The 21,039-nt window shown below is 44.6% G+C and overlaps 1 protein-coding gene across 1 annotated transcript in view; it reads right to left on the bottom strand.

Annotated features, from left to right (window-relative positions):
• LOC146813821 (calpain-1 catalytic subunit-like) overlaps window positions 1-21,039 on the bottom strand; it is a 701,058-nt gene that overhangs the window by 540,418 nt on the left and 139,601 nt on the right. Inside the window, exon 2 of the mRNA XM_085610275.1 lies at window positions 18,351-18,420. Coding sequence (XP_085466401.1) covers window positions 18,351-18,420 — 70 coding nt within the window. The remainder of the gene's footprint in view (window positions 1-18,350; window positions 18,421-21,039) is intronic.

Genomic DNA, 21,039 nt, shown 5'->3' on the forward strand with positions numbered 1-21,039 from the left:
GAAATCTAAAGAAATTCTTTAAAATTGTGCTGTTAAACAAAAATGATTTAATTACCTATTTACAGTAAATGTCCCAGAGTAGCATCTAGGTATACTACTCTGTGTAAGAAAAGTAATCCAAAAAGTAACTTACCTGGTATTTTACTGACAAGCCCATTCAAGTCTATGTACTGTATTTACAAAGTATTGCATTTCTCTGCAACCATACTGTAAGTCAAAGCAAAGTGCATATGCAATTACAATTCAAGCTGTTTACAAACTGCATTACTACTGTCAAGTATTTATTGCTTACCTGTGCCAGGCTTGCTTTGTTCTAGAAAATAAAATAACTAAAAGAATATTTTTATACAAAAACAATTGGTCTGAAGTTCATTTTTTGAGTGTGTGAATTGATTTGCTGACTAAGGGGCCGATTCCAATCCTGGAAAAAGGACGTACGAATCTGGGGAACCAGATCTCGGTGTAGGCTCAATATCTTGTGATCCTAGGCAAATAACTTAATCTCTCTATGCCTAGCAAATAACGAATGTGTTCTTGTGTAATGTAACTGGTACTGATGTAAAGCACTCCAATACTTTGAGGTCGAGTTCACGCTGTGAGAAAGTGCCCTCTTTCTGCATGGTGGCCCCCACATTTTGCTGAATTGCTGATATGCTTTGACTGGGTGTGCCCTGGGCTCCTGCTAATCAGGTTCCCAGGGCCTATGTTCTTTCCCTAAAACTACATTGAAGCCTAAACCCAATTGGCATCTCTGGCCATGGGTCAGCCCCTGGTAAACAGTACCACAGGTACCCAGGGCACAGTGACCAGAGAAGGCCTCTAAAGGCGAAGCACTTTTTGTGCCACCCTTAGAGTTACTGTACCTTCACACTCACACACTCCCTTTGCAGGCTTCGTGTTATGGTGCAGAACAAGGTGAAGAGTCGACATGGCACACATCCTTGTGTTGTAGATGGTGGTACATGCACACCGAATGCTCAAAAAAATGAAATTAAGTAGATTGCGAAGTGCTGCATGCAGCTCGGGTATCGCTCACTGGTCCACAAGCGTATTAGTCAATCATGAAAAGTAGACGTTGAACACGGATCCTTTTGGAATCAAGGGCAACCAACTTTAAGATTTTGAACAGTTCCCCTGAGAAAGGGCGCATTCGAGCCCGAAATGCATTGGTTTTGACCAATTGGAACCCCCAACTTCTATGCATACTATGCTAAACATGTTTGTTTTATGGAACTGACAATAGGTTTACCTGTCTAGAAAAGAATTTATGAGGAAGAAATAATAAATTCGTATTGATCGATTTCATATGGTTTGAAATATTTTTGAATGGGATCACTCCACTCATCAAGAGAAAAAAGCAGTGCACTGAGGGGACCCCCCCATGGGGGACGCTTTTCATGACACATCCTTGTGTGCCATGCCTATAACCCACTGCCCTGGCATAGGCCCTCTAGCTGGGTGCACTATACCAGTGTTGAGGGTACAGGTGCATGAGCCCTGTACCCCTACAGTGTCTAAGTCCATTCTTAGACGTTGTAAGTGCAGTGCTGCCATTAAGAGTATATGGTGCTCGGAGTTTGTCATTACGAACTCCACAGCACCATAATGGCTACACTGAAAACTGAGAAGTTCAATATCAAACTTCTCAGCACATTAAAGCCACACTGATGCCAGTGTGGGATTTGATAAAAAATGCACACATAGGGCATCTTAGAGATGCCCCCTGAAAACTAACCTACCACTAGTGTCCAGGCTGAGTGGCTGCTTTCAGCTCCCACCACCAGACATGTTTCTGGACCCCTAGGTTTAGAGCCTGCTGCTCTTGGGGGCCTAACACAATGCACACCCAGGGACGAGGTGCCAAGCCTCCTCCCCCAGGATGGGCAGGGTTCACGAAGGGGAACCTTCAAAGGCTTGCCGCCTTTGTGTGCTTCCCTAGGCCACTTGCTGCTTTCAGCAACTGGTCCTCACTGGTTCTGACCCCCACTTTGGGTGGGAGAACTGGCTGGAAAAACAAGTGAGGAAGAGAGGTGTGTTCACCTCTGCCAGCTCCACCCCTCAGGTGGGGGAGGCGAGGTGAAGCACAACTCTCAGTCCCCACCATCTTGCAGGTGGGGGGACTCAGCCAACCAGGGAAAGGCTTATGCCCCCCTCCCACTGGTGGATGGTATAATAGGGGGTGTACGCACACCAGGGAAGGGACCCATTGGTCCCAACCTTTTTACCTACCTGTAATGTCCCTAAATCTATGGGCAACCCTGAACCTTGCTTCCTCAGACAAGAACCTGCAACAAGAAAAGAAGAAGGACCGAACAGCCGTGCCGAATTTAACAAGAGGAAGACGCCCACTGACTTGGACCCAGCCCTACCGGCCTATATCCACCTTGAACCTGCTCCTGCAAAATCCCGGTGTGTCCTGCAGCCAGCAACCTCGAAAACCCCGGAGGACATGCCTGTCTCCCGTGAACACCGGATTTGTTCATCTGCAACCTCTGGCTCCGGCCAGACACTGCAAATCCGCACCACTCTGCGCCCGCCGTCCACTGCCCGAGCTCGAGTGGGCAAACACCACGAGGAGGTCCTCCTGACAATCCTGACCCAAGATCCGGTGACCCCTGACCTGCCTCAAGCCTCCAGCCGACGCCTGCAGCCTAAATCCGGAAGGTACCCCAAACCGCGACCAGGAGCTGGTAAGAAGATCCGACCCCAAAAGGCACCCCTGCACCCGACGACCCACGGCCTTGGGTGGCCAATCCGACGGTGCCTAACCAACCCTCAACTTCCCTCTTGAAGTGGTGGTCGCACCCAAAAGACCTTCGTCCCCAAGCCTGCAATGCCTTTGCAAACCAAGGTTCCTCATTCCAAACAACAGGGCGCCCGACGACGTTGAAACAGCACCCTGCACCCGGCCGCCCTAGTGCTGCTGAGGGTGCACCTTTGGGGCTACTTTGTTTCCCCATTTGCCCTGAGCTAAAGTCCAGGAGCTTTGCTGCCACAACCAAGTGGCCTGCTCGTCAGCAGCCACCAATCAGAGGCCCTCTATCCCTCATTGGATAACATTTGGCCTCAGCACCCTGCACATGGCCGCCTGAGTGAAGCAGAGGGTGTAACAAGAGTGCATCCTTGACCCTGGGGGACCCCTGAGTCTACCACAGAACCTCAACTCCCACTACCAAATACTTACCTTAAAACCAATGACATAGGATAACATTGACTGTTTTTCTTGGAAAAGTTTCTAAGTGTGGAGTTTGAAAACCTAAAGAAATTCTTTAAAATTGTGCTGTTAAACAAAAATGATTTAATTACCTATTTACAGTAAATGTCCCAGAGTAGCATCTAGGTATACTACTCTGTGTAAGAAAAGTAATCCAAAAAGTAACTTACCTGGTATTTTACTGACAAGCCCATTCAAGTCTATGTACTGTATTTACAAAGTATTGCATTTCTCTGCAACCATACTGTAAGTCAAAGCAAAGTGCATATGCAATTACAATTCAAGCTGTTTACAAACTGCATTACTACTGTCAAGTATTTATTGCTTACCTGTGCCAGGCTTGCTTTGTTCTAGAAAATAAAATAACTAAAAGAATATTTTTATACAAAAACAATTGGTCTGAAGTTCATTTTTTGAGTGTGTGAATTGATTTGCTGACTAAGGGGCCGATTCCAATCCTGGAAAAAGGACGTACGAATCTGGGGAACCAGATCTCGGTGTAGGCTCAATATTTTGTGATCCTAGGCAAATAACTTAATCTCTCTATGCCTAGCAAATAACGAATGTGTTCTTGTGTAATGTAACTGGTACTGATGTAAAGCACTCCAATACTTTGAGGTCGAGTTCACGCTGTGAGAAAGTGCCCTCTTTCTGCATGGTGGCCCCCACATTTTGCTGAATTGCTGATATGCTTTGACTGGGTGTGCCCTGGGCTCCTGCTAATCAGGTTCCCAGGGCCTATGTTCTTTCCCTAAAACTACATTGAAGCCTAAACCCAATTGGCATCTCTGGCCATGGGTCAGCCCCTGGTAAACAGTACCACAGGTACCCATGGCACAGTGACCAGAGAAGGCCTCTAAAGGCGAAGCACTTTTTGTGCCACCCTTAGAGTTCCTGTACCTTCACACTCACACACTCCCTTTGCAGGCTTCGTGTTATGGTGCAGAACAAGGTGAAGAGTCGACATGGCACACATCCTTGTGTTGTAGATGGTGGTACATGCACACCGAATGCTCAAAAAAATGAAATTAAGTAGATTGCGAAGTGCTGCATGCAGCTCGGGTATCGCTCACTGGTCCACAAGCGTATTAGTCAATCATGAAAAGTAGACGTTGAACACGGATCCTCTTGGAATCAAGGGCAACCAACTTTAAGATTTTGAACAGTTCCCCTGAGAAAGGGCGCATTCGAGCCCGAAATGCATTGGTTTTGACCAATTGGAACCCCCAACTTCTATGCATACTATGCTAAACATGTTTGTTTTATGGAACTGACAAGAGGTTTACCTGTCTAGAAAAGAATTTATGAGGAAGAAATAATAAATTCGTATTGATCGATTTCATATGGTTTGAAATATTTTTGAATGGGATCACTCCACTCATCAAGAGAAAAAAGCAGTGCACTGAGGGGACCCCCCCATGGGGGACGCTTTTCATGACACATCCTTGTGTGCCATGCCTATAACCCACTGCCCTGGCATAGGCCCTCTAGCTGGATGCACTATACCAGTGTTGACGGTACAGATGCATGAGCCCTGTACCCCTACAGTGTCTAAGTCCATTCTTAGACGTTGTAAGTGCAGTGCTGCCATTAAGAGTATATGGTGCTCGGAGTTTGTCATTACGAACTCCACAGCACCATAATGGCTACACTGAAAACTGAGAAGTTCAATATCAAACTTCTCAGCACATTAAAGCCACACTGATGCCAGTGTGGGATTTGATAAAAAATGCACACATAGGGCATCTTAGAGATGCCCCCTGAAAACTAACCTACCACTAGTGTCCAGGCTGAGTGGCTGCTTTCAGCTTCCACTACCAGACATGTTTCTGGACCCCTAGGTTTAGAGCCTGCTGCTCTTGGGGGCCTAACACAATGCACACCCAGGGACGAGGTGCCAAGCCTCCTCCCCCAGGATGGGCAGGGTTCACGAAGGGGAACCTTCAAAGGCTTGCCGCCTTTGTGTGCTTCCCTAGGCCACTTGCTGCTTTCAGCAACTGGTCCTCACTGGTTCTGACCCCCACTTTGGGTGGGAGAACTTGCTGGAAAAACAAGTGAGGAAGAGAGGTGTGTTCACCTCTGCCAGCTCCACCCCTCAGGTGGGGGAGGTGAGGTGAAGCACAACTCTCAGTCCCCACCATCTTGCAGGTGGGGGGACTCAGCCAACCAGGGAAAGGCTTATGCCCCCCTCCCACTGGTGGATGGTATAATAGGGGGTGTACGCACACCAGGGAAGGGACCCATTGGTCCCAACCTTTTTACCTACCTGTAATGTCCCTAAATCTATGGGCAACCCTGAACCTTGCTTCCTCAGACAAGAACCTGCAACAAGAAAAGAAGAAGGACCGAACAGCCGTGCCGAAGTTAACAAGAGGAAGACGCCCACTGACTTGGCCCCAGCCCTACCGGCCTATATCCACCTTGAACCTGCTCCTGCAAAATCCCGGTGTGTCCTGCAGCCAGCAACCTCGAAAACCCCGGAGGACATGCCTGTCTCCCGTGAACACCGGATTTGTTCATCTGCAACCTCTGGCTCCAGCCAGACACTGCAAATCCGCACCACTCTGCGCCCGCCGTCCACTGCCCGAGCTCGAGTGGGCAAACACCACGAGGAGGTCCTCCTGTTAATCCTGACCCAAGATCCGGTGACCCCTGACCTGCCTCAAGCCTCCAGCCGACGCCTGCAGCCTAAATCCGGAAGGTACCCCAAACCGCGACCAGGAGCTGGTAAGACCCCAAAAGGCACCCCTGCACCCGACGACCCACGGCCTTGGGTGGCCAAACCGACGGTGCCTAACCAACCCTCAACTTCCCTCTTGAAGTGGTGGTCGCACCCAAAAGACCTTCGTCCCCAAGCCTGCAATGCCTTTGCAAACCAAGGTTCCCCATTCCAAACAACAGGGCGCCCGACGACGTTGAAACAGCACCCTGCACCCGGCCGCCCTAGTGCTGCTGAGGGTTCACCTTTGGGGCTACTTTGTTTCCCCATTTGCCCTGAGCTAAAGTCCAGGAGCTTTGCTCCCACAACCAAGTGGCCTGCTCGTCAGCAGCCACCAATCAGAGGCCCTCTATCCCTCATTGGATAACATTTGGCCTCAGCACCCTGCACATGGCCGCCTGAGTGAAGCAGAGGGTGTAACAAGAGTGCATCCTTGACCCTGGGGGACCCCAGAGTCTACCACAGAACCTCAACTCCCACTACCAAATACTTACCTTAAAACCAATGACATAGGATAACATTGACTGTTTTTCTTGGAAAAGTTTCTAAGTGTGGAGTTTGAAAACCTAAAGAAATTCTTTAAAATTGTGCTGTTAAACAAAAATGATTTAATTACCTATTTACAGTAAATGTCCCAGAGTAGCATCTAGGTATACTACTCTGTGTAAGAAAAGTAATCCAAAAAGTAACTTACCTGGTATTTTACTGACAAGCCCATTCAAGTCTATGTACTGTATTTACAAAGTATTGCATTTCTCTGCAACCATACTGTAAGTCAAAGCAAAGTGCATATGCAATTACAATTCAAGCTGTTTACAAACTGCATTACTACTGTCAAGTATTTATTGCTTACCTGTGCCAGGCTTGCTTTGTTCTAGAAAATAAAATAACTAAAAGAATATTTTTATACAAAAACAATTGGTCTGAAGTTCATTTTTTGAGTGTGTGAATTGATTTGCTGACTAAGGGGCCGATTCCAATCCTGGAAAAAGGACGTACGAATCGTCGTACCCGGTAAACTTTCCGTACAACCTAGGAAGTACGATTCATACAGAAAGCCTATTTCCGTACGTTTCGTACAAAAGACCGTACGGGTCAAAAAAACCTACGATTCTGATCCGGAACAGCCTGTACGCGACGTCCATACGTATTTAAGCAGTGTTTTACGGCCCAGCAAGTACGATTCGTCCCTACGTCACTCCGTATGGCTCTTTTTTTACGGGAGCCAATAACAGCCGTAAAAGCTGAGTCCCCAGGGGTACGAGTTGTACAGGCATACACCCCCGTGCGTTGTGTATGTACGGTGCGTACCCCCAGCGTGTATGTACGGTGCGTACTCCTGGCACGTATGTACGGTCCGAACCCCCAGCACGTATGTACGGTGTGTAACCCCAGCGCATATGTACGCACCGTACCCCCAGTGCATATGTACGCACCGTACCCCCAGCGCGTATGTACTCACGGTACACCCAGCGCGTATGTACGCACCGTACCCCCAGCACGTATGTACGGTGCGTACATACGTACTGGGGGTACGGTGCGTACATACGCGCTGGGGGTACACACCGTACATACGCGATGTTGTTGTACGGTGTGTACATATGAATGGGGGGGCCTGTACGACTCGCACCCCAGGAACAACTTTTCCCGGGATACGAGTCGTACAAATTTCGCTTCGTAGCGGGTAAAGTCATTCCCCGTGTACGGGACGTTTTCTGTACGATTCGTAAATCGGAAAGCCGGTCCGGATCGTACTTGTACGCTCGGACTGTATTTTTACGATTCGTACGGAAAAGTGTCCGGGTCCGTCTCGTACAACTTTTCCCGATGCGATTTGTACGGATCGGGCCGATCCGTATGTATTTTTCCCGTACGAATCGTACTTCACGGGTCGGATGTGACTTGTACAATTCGTACGGAAAAAAATACGGATACGAGTCGTACGGAAAAAAGAAATACAGGATCAGAATCGACCCCTAAGTGTGTACAACAAATGCTTAACACTGCCCTCTGATACTGCCTTACTGCTCGACCACACTACCACAAATAGAGAGTGAGGTGCTATCTAACTTTACCTCTGCCTACCTTTGGGGTTCCGCTGGACTCTGTGCACAATATACCTCACTTTGGTATAGTATTTACAGAGCCAGCTTCCTGGACTACATTCCGCATCTAGAACTCAACACAGAGCCCAAGGGAAGAGGTTTTGTTTCTATTAAGAAATTCAAGTCACTAATTCACATTATGACCACTTTTTTCATGCAAAATCCACACAGTAATGGAATAGTCGTGATGGAGATGAGATGTGACAAAAGGTGAGGGAGTGGAGAGCAAATAAGGAGGAGAATTGGGAGAGATCGTGCAGGGATTTGGGGGTATCTGGAGGATTCTGAAAAGCAGATCCATCCAGTGGAAGATTGTGCGAAGCTGGCCTCGTATACGGAGTACACTTATGTAAGTGGGCATCTTGCACCAATCCAGACAACCCTTATGGTGATTTAAGAGGTCTTAGACAACCTTAGAAAGGGGTGGCTGTGAAGAGCAGCCTTCAGGCTTAGTCCAGAAGGAGTGTAAAGCAGCTTGTTTTACCAGAACATAATGTTATTGATATAGATTAAGTGAAAAAGAACCACACAGTGTATTTATAAAATTATGTATTCATTATATAACACTCATTAACACATACTGGTATCTCCTAGCCAGAGATACACACAATGCACACAATACTTTTCAACAGAAACAGGTAAGTAGCACGTAATACACAGTGGTCACCAGGGGGAGACCAAACCATATACTAAGATAGTGGTATGCGAACCACGACTCATGTCAAGACTATACCCAGAAGACATAGAAGTGCCGGGGACCCATGGAACCACCCAAGGTAAATAACCAGGAGCCACACGTAGGCTGTGTGCAGAGTGGGAACACGACTGCGGGATCAATTCAAGTCAATGGGTAAGTCGCGTTGCAATTTTAAAGAAGAAGGACCCTTCCCAGTGGACACTGAAGAAATCCCGTAGAAGACAGAAGGTTGGAGAGCCACTCCACCAATTGATACCTTAGGAACCAGGATACCTGTCCCAGGGGAGCCGGGTGCATAAATATAAAGTGTTGTCAGAAACTGCAGTCAAACCAATGGAAGACTTCAGGAAGATGCTGCTGCTGGAGAAGGAGAAAGTGTCCGGTGGAACCCAAAGGTGAATTCAAGTTGAGAAGTACTTAGAAGCAGAGGGGACAGAGTCTATGCCACTTGGAAGTGACCAGGAGGCACAGCAAGACAAATGCCTACCAATGTCGGGTGCTGCAGGAGAGTTGATGGTGACCTTGGAGATACAGCTGTAAGGACCAGGCAATGCCGTGGAAGACCAGGAGCCGTTCACTAGCTGTCCCACATTGGATTTCGAGAGTTGAGGGTTTGGTGTCCGTCGGAAGCACCAATAAGCATTGGCAACTGCAAACAATGTGGACAGCGAAGAAGGTGCATTGTCGGAACCAGCAAGGTCCAGGGGACTCACCACAAACTTGGTGAGAGGACAGGGCAGGCCTCGTGGTCTGTGAAGAACCACCACCTGTGTTGCTGAGCCTTTTGGAGTCTGTGGAAGCTCAGGATCAGCAGACCGGTTAGCTTAGTTGCGGTGCCTGCGGATGCAGGGAAGTGACCCCTTCACTGCAAGGGAGATTCCTTCAGGTATCTTGGATGTCCACAGGCCTTTGAAGGTTCCTGTATGGGGCACAGGCACAGATGTTGCAGCAGACGAGCAGGGCAAGGAGATCAGGAGCAGCAGAAGTCTTCCCGGTTGCAGCCTTGATGCCCAGAGTAAAGTCCAGAGAGTCCAGATGGCCGAAGAAGAAGTGGTGTCTGAAAGGAATCTTGTCTCATGACGAATCCAGGGATCCACCCACAGGTAAGCCGTTATGGACCATAAGGAAAGGTTTGGGACGATTCCGGGGTTCCTCTCAAAGGAGGGGCTGGACAAGGGGGTAGATACTCCCCTGTCCTTTGTCCAGTTTCGCACCAGAGATGGAGCCAACAGCTCCCTGAACTGGTTTGAACTGGACTATGCATGGAGGGCACCAAGTGTGCCCTGCACGCATACTATGTGGCACTGGCAAGTGCTCCCACTCTGCCCCAATATACGAAACCCTGTCTGGGAGTTGGTTACACCTCCCTATGACAGGAACCTATTGTCTGCCTTCCCTTGCCCGAGCTTGGCTCAGCAGCAGGAGGATAGAAACGTTTCTGTGGCCGGCAGCAGCCATGGCTTGCTGTACGTGTCTGGAAGACTGGTACTTGGAGCATCGAGGGTCTTCCAAAGGATCTTTACAGTGCATGGAATCATACCCCCACACCGTTTACAGTGTGGGGGTATGATTCCAACATGTTTGATACCAAACACGACAGGGTTCATTACAGCCAGTTTCGAGATGGTTATCACGCAATGGCCAAGTGCCTCTCTATATGTCCTATGGCTGTCTCACTTACAACCCAGACGAATGGACTCCATGGGCTGTAGGGATGTCCTGCTCATGCAGGGGCACCCTCACACTTAGAACCAAGCACCCTGCCTTCAGGATTGTAAGGCCTGCTGTAGAAGTGACTTTTTGGTTTTAAGTGCAGTGACCTTAGATATAGGTAAACCTATATCTTTCGTGCTAGCACCAGCATACACAGGCTGCAATGGCAGATCTGTAGTTACAAATTGAGAGGTCTCCCAGGGGTGGCATAATACATAACACATGCTTCAGCCCCTGGGGGACCCCTGGTATACCTATGCCCTGCGTACCTAAGTACCATATACTAGGGATTGATAAGGTTGCACCAGTGTTCAATCTGGAATGTACCTAAGTACTTACCAACCCAATGTAGGGGAGAAAGCACAGAGACTGGGGTCCTGATTAGCAGGATCCCAGTCAGACTAGTCAGAAACAGCATTACATCAAGCAAAAAGTGGGGTTAATCACAAAAGCAGATCCTGAAATATGATGTAATGCGCAGTGTGTGAGGGTATAATGAGGAATAAAGTAATGCTTGATAACAGCTCCTATGTGGCTTTCTTCATCTGCATGCTTCTGGGCAGGGGGAGACTCTACAACAATAACAATTATTGCCTTTCATTCACTTTCATTCACTTTGGCCTTTATATGTAGCACAATCCTACTAGAAGTAGCAAGGAAGCCCAGAGAATAAACTAGATTTCATATGTTTAGTTTCAGATTTACTACACGAATAACTGAAAGACCCATTTATGGTCACTTGCTATTGGAACTCTATAAGCAAATACATAACATATAGAATACATTTTAATCTACATAAGTTTTCTTTACATGGTCTCTAGCTCACAAAATTAAAGTGTGTCCAACAAGTCAAACAAACCTCATTTTCCTTATCTACTCCTGTGCAACAAAAATAGAAAAGTGACCTAGCAGTGAGCTATACAAACTACTAAATAGAGGACATGGTAATTTGCCATATAAAAATAATCTTAATTTTTATAATAATGATTGGCTTTCATTCACTTCTAATGCAATACAATCCTCCTAAAAGTAGCAAGGAACCGCAACAAAATAAACTAGGCTACATAGGTAAAGTTTCAGAATTGCTACATGAACAACTAAAAGACACATTTATGGTCACAAGATTATGTAAACCAATGAACAAATACATAACAAATACAATAGATAGAAAGAAATCCCATTAAATCTGATTGCCACTCTGTATTTATAGTTAGTATTCCCAAAGATAGCAGTTCCTCGGATATTACCTCCAGAATCACTTTACATCAGTCTGACTAATTACCACAAATCTTTCGAGACTTATATAATTTTCTACATTTTGAGATTAAGTAAATTTGTGTGGTGAATCGTTAAGGGGTACAAAGATAAAAGGGGGTCCCAAAACACGTTCTTCCACCAATGCATTTTCCATAGAATATTGTAATTGACGTAATGTGAAAATGGCTGAATGGATTTACATGAAATGTTGCACGATTATACATTATGGTGCAGAGATGATGCTTTTTGGTTACTGCGGTTAAGTAGGTTAAGTATATTTTAAGTTATAAGGCATTTATACTTAGTGATATCTGTCACTGCAGAACTTTGGCAGAATTTCACAAAAGTTTGTGAACCTGCTGAGGTACATGGCCGTAAACTTTTTAAAAAATATATGAAAAAATAAATAAATTCTGCTACCTATTACCACTTCAAAAAAGTGGTAATAGGTAGGGACCTACTACATACCTATTTCTAAGGACCTAACTGTGAACACAGCCAAAGTGTAGTAAAAACAATATGGTCGCCTTTTCATTCTCTAAAAACAGCCATTATCCAATTATGTATTATTGGATTGCGGTACCCTTGCGTCACTCATAGTGTCTCATGGGCAATGCAATACTTAAGTCTGATTTACAAAGGAACATAAGGACACCATTCGTGGCCCTGTGTTGATTAGTTGGTTTGCGTCTTCTCTGCACACCATAATCTACGTTGCTGCTAAATTTCATATACATCCACATGCCACGCCACTGTAGCCACTCCCCTATACTCTATTTCAATCTATGGCACTGCAATTTATACCTCTCTCTACTGTACAAGACTGCACTCTACGCCACTCCACTGTACGCTATTTATTACACTATACACAACACCACTGTACGCCACTACAGTCTACGTCACTCCACTGGACGCTACTCCACTACATTCTATTCTACTCTACTCCATTATACTGAATGCCTGTCCACTCTACTCTATTCCAGTGTATGCAACTCCACTCTACAACACTCCACTGTACGCAATTCCACTGTATGCCACTCCACTGTTCGCAACTCCAGTCCACTTAATGGCACTCCACTCTATGCCACTTGATTGTACACTGTTCGATTGGACCCCACTCCAATGTACACCACTACACTGTACACTATTCCACTGTATGCCACTACAGTCTACGTCACTCCACTGGATGCTACTCCACTACATTCTATTCTACTCTACTCCATTATACTGAATGCCTGTCCACTCTACTCTATTCCAGTGTATGCAACTCCACTCTACAACACTCCACTGTACGAAATTCCACTGTATGCCACTCCACTGTTCGCTACTCCAGTCCACTGTATGGCACTCCACTCTATGCCACTTGATTGTACACTGTTCGATTGGACCCCACTCCAATGTACACCACTACACTGTACACTATTCCACTGTATGCCACTCCACTGTTCGCTACTCCACTGTACGCCACTCCAGTGTATGATTCTCCACTCTATGACACTTCATCTTAAGCTATTCGATTGGACCCCATTTCAATGTATACCACTCCCCTGTATGCTATTACACTCTACTTCACGCTACTCCAGCCTAAACCACTACATTATACACCACTCCACTGTATGCTACTCCACTATGCACTATTACACTCTAAGTCACCCCACTGTATGCCACTCTGCTCCATGCCACTTCACTCTACCCTATTACACTATACACAACTCCACTGTATGCCAGTTTACTCTACGCAAGTACACTGTATGTAACTCCACGCTACGCCTCTTCAGTGTATGCCACTCCACTGTATGCCATTCCGATATTCGCTACTCCAGTATACGCTATTCTACTCTACGCCATTCCACTGTATTCTACTCCAGTCTGCTATTCCAATGAATGCCACTCCACTGTATGCTATTCCACTCTACGCACTCCAGTGTATCCAACTCAACTCTAAGCCACTTCAGTTTATGCTATTTGATTGGACCCCACTGCAATGTATGCCACTCCACTGTATGCTATTGTTGCAGGGATTCTGCACATACACAGAACTATGCGCAGGAAACCAGGACCTCGGTATGTAGTGGGGTACCAAAATACCCACCTTGGTGCTCCGAACCCCAATCCGACTATCTATAGTGTCTCATTCGTTCTCCGTGCTAAAGCGAAGCTACCAATGATTAGACCTCCTAGAACAAGCTACTCCGTCGCTCTCAGGATACGTGGGAACAAGAGCACTCTTTCGTTCAAGCTCTCGTACTTGTCCACAACATGAGTAAATAGAGTCAAGGAATAGTTTAAAATGTTTATTTTAACTAACGAGCTCTATAATGCAGTACACGAGCCAATACTGGCAGCAATATACATAAGATCAAACAAATCAGCATTGTTACAATTCCATATAAAGCAAAATGGCAAATCATATTATAATGATGGGGGAAACTAAAGCGCCTTGCACCCTCCCCGTGCTAAAAGCTAGTTTATTATAATTATAGAAGACCTTCAGGCTTTGTCAGGGGGACCCCATACCTCCGAGTTCAGATGCAGGAATTTACATCACCGGACGAGCACAGCTCTTCTATCCAGGAAAGCATTTCTCCAAGTGTCCTAACATGCATGCAAGGCAATATTAAAAGCACCAGATTTCCAGGTTTGCAGCTGTGTTCTATGTTATGGCTAGGGACGTGAGACTGACCAAAGCAAATCAACAGAGCTCATTGTTTTTGGACCTTGAACACGCTGTACAGACGAGGAGCAGAGTGTTTAACTAAATATGTGAAATGCAGACAGTTCTCACGTGAAAGCGATTAAACAAAGTATTTACGAGAAATGTGGCATGTAGGAACGTGAGCACAAGCGACAAAATGGCGGCCAAGCATATACTAACTTATGCTAACTTAGCAATGTCCGCAGGTGTGTCCATATCCTCACTACACTATCACACTCTACCCCATGCCACTCTACACCACTTCAGTCTACACCACTCCATTATACACCACTCCGCTGTGCACTATTCCACTATACAATATTACACAATCTATGCCACTCCATTGTACAAGAGTCCACTTTATGCCACTCCACTATAAGCTATTACATTGTACACAGCTCCACTCTACAATATATGCAACTCCAGTCTATGCCTTTTTAGTATATGCCACTCCACTGTATGCCACTCCGCTATACGCTACTCCAGTATGTGCTATTCCACTCTACGTCATTCCACTTTATGCCACTCCACTCCATGCTGTTCCACTGTATGCCACTCCACTGTATGCCACTCCAGTGTATGCAACTCCAATTTACCCCCCTCCATTATTCTCTACTCCATTGGACGCCACTCCATTGTATGCTAATACACTCTTCTACCCCATTCCAGTGTACACCACACTAGTCCACACCACTTCAATGTACACCACTGCACTGTACACTACTCCACTGTACACCACTACACCATATGCCACTCCATTGTATGCTATTACACTCTACCCCATTCCAGTGTACACCACTCTAATCTACACAACTTCAATGTACACCAGTGCACTGTACACTACTCCACTGTACGCCACTACACTTTACACCACTTCACTGTGCACAACTCCAGTCTATGCTACTCCACTCTACACTATTCCACTTTATGTCACTCCACTCTACGGCCCTCCATTGTACTCTCCTCCACTCTATATAACTCCACTCTACAAACCTCTACTACACTCCATGCCAGTCTACTAGACTCTACTCTATCCATGTACACTCCACTGTCCAAATTTGCACTTGATTCTATGCCTGTACACTCTAATGTACAACACTCTACTCCGCTCTGACAGTTTCAACACTGTACAACACAGCACTCCACTCTACTGTATGGTATGCAACGCCACTCCAATTTATTACAGTTTCCTCAACTCTGCGGTTTGCCACTTCAATATATGCCACCCCAATCTAAGTGAATCCACTGTACTCTACTCCACTCTACGCCACTCTGCTGTACACCACTCAACGCTATTCCACTCTTTTATACTCCACAGTAAAGTATTCAACTGTATGCTATTCCACTGTATGCTACTCCACTTTACGGTAATCTTCTCTACGCTACTACAGTGTACGCCATTCCACCCAACGCCATTCCATTGTATGACAATCCCCTCCACTTCATATACCTCCACTCGATAAGTCTACCACACTTCATAGCAGTCTATGACATTCTACTCCACTCTATCCCTGTACACTCCACAACTCCATACTCCACTGTATGCCTGTACACTCCACTCTACTCCACTCCACTCTACAATACTCCACTCTATGGCACTAGATTCTATGACCCTCCTTCACTGCACTGTACTACACTCCACTTTACGACACTCCAGTCAATGACACCCCACACTATGATTTGAAACACATTTTTATTCAAAACTAAAAAACATTAACATACAATAAAAAAACAAATGTTAAGGATAATTTTTAGTTTGAAACACCTTATGTATTCTTTGTAAACAAACCCAAATTAAAATACACAAACATTAAAAATTGTAAAGTTATAATTATAACTTCAATTTATAATTTACACACCACCTTCAAATTACTATAAGTCACGTACCTCTGAACACAGTCTTGAGACCTCACTTGCCACACTACATTAACTATAACTCTTGCCTTTTCCATGCACTGTTTATACCCTTGCACCATTGCATACTGCATCACTTATGGCATGTGAAATCATAAAATTCATAACAACACTTGTAACTTCTCAAATGACATTATATGTAACAACACAGTAAATAGCAGAGTGGCGAGTTACCGTTAGTGTTGTCTGGTTATCAAACTGAAAAGACTGTTTAACAAGGTCCGCTACTTATAATAATGTGAAGTTAGTGGATAATGTGCAAATGGAAGTTATAACTATTACTTTGGAATTGTTAAACTTTATGTAGTCTAAACTTGGTTTGTATAGGGTAAATATATTTTCCTAACTATAACTAAGCTTCAATCTTTGATTTTTTCATTGAATATATTCTTAGAGCTTAAACACTGTCATTATTTGTCCAATAAAACTGCCCACAGTATAGGGCTGCATATATATATAAACATATAAAAAATCAATAACAAGAAACCATCAACATTTGCTTTGGTTCTTTCATCATGCCTAAAACTAAACCCTAAATACCATGTAAAAAGTGAAACTACAATTCCCAGCATGCAAACTGCCATTTAGCTATAACCCATGACTGGTTGTAGGTGGCCGTCATGAGAGGGCACTACCAGCAGGTTACAGATGTGGTCAGAGTGCTTCTTGCAATTAAAAAAAAAAACTGGCTTTGCAAAACATCTGTTCAGATACCTAGGTAACTAGCAAACAGGTATGCATCTGCCCAAAGATGGCACTCAGACTCAGGCACAGGAGGGCGGTAGACATACTCAGGTTGCCATATTTAGATGGCCTAATTAGGATGGGCCACTAGGGAAAGCAATCCGTAGCCTCCTTTTAAAGATGTGAAACCCAAGCATTGAAAGGCCATACTCTAAATGGTAACTAACATTAGGTGAGTGTACTCAAGCAGATACTCATCCACTGACATGGTTTTGAGTTAGAACACTCAGACATGTATTGGAAATACTTAATCCACCTCTGTTTTCTAAGCCAAAGGGTCCACTGCCCTCCATGGCCCTCGATCTGATGCTCTTCTTTGACCACGTTCAGGGTCTGTTGACAGCTCATACTGAGGCATATGTATCAAATACAGTATTTGCAATTCTCAAATAGCAATTTTGAAGAATCGCTATTTGATAACTTGATAATCGTAAAACAAGATGTAATTAAAAATTCGCAAAATTTTTGCGATTCCTTGGCATTCCTTAATTGCGACTTGCAAATTGCAATTCGCAATTAAGGAATGGCTTTCCTTTCATTCCTATGGGCCTAGAGGCCCATAGGAATGAATGGGAAGACATTCGCAATTTGCGAGTACCCATTAGGTACTCGCAAATTGCGAATGCAATTTCAAGGGTGTCATAAGGACACCCTGATGCACCCCTGAAATGAGCATGTGTGCACATGTGGCGCACATACATGCCCTAAGAGCATGTATGTGCGCCACTTGCCACTTTGAAAAATGCCAAAAAGTGCATTTTTCTAAGAAATTGCAAATTACCACCAACTTGAAGTTGGTGGTAATTTGAGATTTCTTAAGGAGAAATTGCACAACTTGGGTGCTTTTTACATTGCATTTAAGGAATCGCAATTTGCGATTCCTTAAATGCTTTTGCAAAATAGGGAATCGCAAATTTTGGAATTCCTTATTTTGCGAGGGCCTTTTAGGATGATACATCCCAAAAGGCTTTTTCCCGTTCGCAAACGGGCCGATTCTGAGAATCGGCCTGTTTGCGAACGGGAAATGGGCTTCATACATATGCCCCACTGACTTCCTTTTACACATTATAGTATTTCTCTAAACACATCTGTTTCAGGCTTCCACTGGCATAACAAAACTTGAGGGGGCCCCCTGCAAGGTACGTGGAGGGGCCCCCTCTGGACTCATTAAGGAGCTCTCCGGGCAGAGTACTGTGCTGAGGGGCCCCCGCACCACAAGGGATGATGGGGCCTGTGTTACACCACTGCATGCTTCCACCTTCATCTCATTTTACCGTTATCCAGATACTCACCCACTTCTCCCTGGCAAACATCTGTCCGTGTCTCTCCACAAACAATAAACTGAGGGTTACTGGTGATTTCCTGTGAAAGAAGAAAAACAGACGTGTCAACAATGTAGCGTCCTCCCCAGCTTGGGTACCTGCCAATGATTACGCCACACACAGACCTTAGTATTACACATCTTTATTCATCTGCCTGTAACGCAAACTCAACATTCTAAACCAGCCTTCATTGCATTCCACTCTAACACATATGTCACAGCCCTACGGAGTCCATCAGGAGTCCTTTCCGTCATTGCTAACTCGCTAGACACTATCCCTCTGTTAAATGAAAATTTTACATTTGTACAAAACACACACACACACACACATATATACCACACCGTTCAGACCCAAGTCTACTTATAATCCAATAATGCCCCGCGATGCGTTGGATATATTCAATGAGATCGTAATTGCAGAGATTAAGTCATTACACGAAAAGACTCAGAAAAAACGACGTCATTACAGTCGACAAACCCAACAATATGATCAGCTCATCTCGAAACTCAAGTGTGATAGAAAGATTATTGTCCGTCAAAGTGATAAGGGCGGCAATATTGTTTTGTTAACAAAGGAGTATTACGATCATGAAGCCTTTACACAACTTAACGATAGGGATTGCTATGCCCGCACCACTGCAGCAGCTATTCAGATATCCAACAATGAGTTTCGTACCAAACTGTCTAGTTGGAAGAGGCACAAATTAATCTCTGAAGCCGAGTATAATTTCTTGAAGAAAGACAATCCTGTTATCCCCACCCTGTATTTTATTCCGAAGGTACATAAGGACTCGGATAAACCCCCGGGCAGACCCATCATTTCGGCCCGGGATGGGATGTACGAAAAAACGTCACAATATATTGACTTTGTTAAATCCTTAGACTCATATGTTCAGGATACAGGAGATTTTTTGCGCAAGATTGTTAAAACTAAATGGCAAGATGGGTACTGGATGTTAGCATTGGATGTGACCTCACTGTATACGAGTATTGGACACAGTGCTGGAATCCAGGCCACAAAGTACTTTCTGTCACGCAAACCAATGCAGTTTGGGTTCCACAATGATATGTTGATCGAGATGCTGGAGTTTTGCCTCCTTAACAATAATTTTATGTTTAACAGCTTATTGTACCAGCAGTTGAGAGGCGTAGCTATGGGGGCCAGTTTTTCCCCTAGCTACGCCTGTCTTCACATGGGCTTTTGGGAGGAGATGGTCCTTCAAAAAGAGCATGCCCAATACCTCAAGGACAAAGTGATTGTCTGGTTACGGTTTATTGACAACCTTTTTGTAATATGGAATGGTTCTTTGGATGAGGCCAATGGTTTTATTGATATTTTAAATGTTAATAATCTTAACTTCCATTTTACGGCAACATGTAGCGAAACTAATGTAACATTTCTTGACACAGAAGTTTATATACATGCAGGCAGTATTGAGACTAGATTTTATCGTAAACCGACTGCTGGCAACTCTACTCTACACGCTACTAGTGCCCATCCCTCCCACCTCATTAGAAGTATACCTTATAGGGGAAATGCTGCGCCTCAAGAGAGTATGCAGCAATGTTACTGATCTCAAAGCAGCACAGGTTCTGAGCAAACAAAGGTTTAGAGAAAGAGGCTATTCTAATGGTGTTATTGATAGTGTTATTGCAAGAACTAACAAACTCGACCGAGATGAATTGTTAAGATCCACTACTAGCACTACATGTGATACAACAATACAAAACAATCAAATGAGGAAGGACAAAAATTCTGTTGATGCATTCAGAATTATCATGGGCTATAGTAAACAACAAGTAGATATTCGTAGGATTATTAACAGAAATTGGCCCATAGTACGGAGCGATCCTATTATTGGTCCTATGCTCCCACAGCGAGCTTTGATTACCTACAGTAGGGCCCCTACAATGAGAGAAGTCTTGGTCAATACAAATCCAGAAACTATTGACAAGACTTCCTGGATACAACTCAGTAGTGGTTTCTATAAGTGTAAGACATGTAAGGCTTGTGCCCATGGTACCAATACCAAAGCCTTTACTGATCCATTCAGCAACAGACAACACAAAATTAACAAATTGTTGACATGCAAAACCGAATATGCGATTTATGTCCTCACTTGCCCATGCAACCTTAGCTATGTGGGTAGCACAAAATTAGCAGTGCACAAGCGTATACTGCAACATTTACGTGCTATTTCCAATCAAGACAACACCTACCCTGTTGCGAGGCATTTTAAGGAAACCCATCAAAGTGATACTAGGGGACTCAGTTATTATATCATTGATGCTATTGAGCCTAGCCGAAGGGGAGGGGACCGTGAGATTAATTCACGTAGATTGGAAACACGATATATTTTACAACTCAATACCAAGGCACCATCGGGATTTAATATGACGGAAGATTTACACACATGTTTGGGCTAGATTTATCAACACTGTTTTGTCTGAACCTTCATGTACAATGATAGGACTGGTTGATGACTACATATTTTGTTGTTTTATATTGGATTTTATCTACAATATTCCTAACAGGAATTGAGATTCATTGTATATATATGACAATTTTTACTCTTTTAGTCATGTGTCTTAAACCTATTTAATTTATGGTTATATATTTAGTATTTTACTATTTATTATGGACATGATGTACTGTATAT

This window comes from Triturus cristatus, chromosome 6, assembly GCF_964204655.1.
Source record: "Triturus cristatus chromosome 6, aTriCri1.1, whole genome shotgun sequence".
In the NCBI taxonomy this organism is placed as follows: domain Eukaryota; kingdom Metazoa; phylum Chordata; class Amphibia; order Caudata; family Salamandridae; genus Triturus; species Triturus cristatus.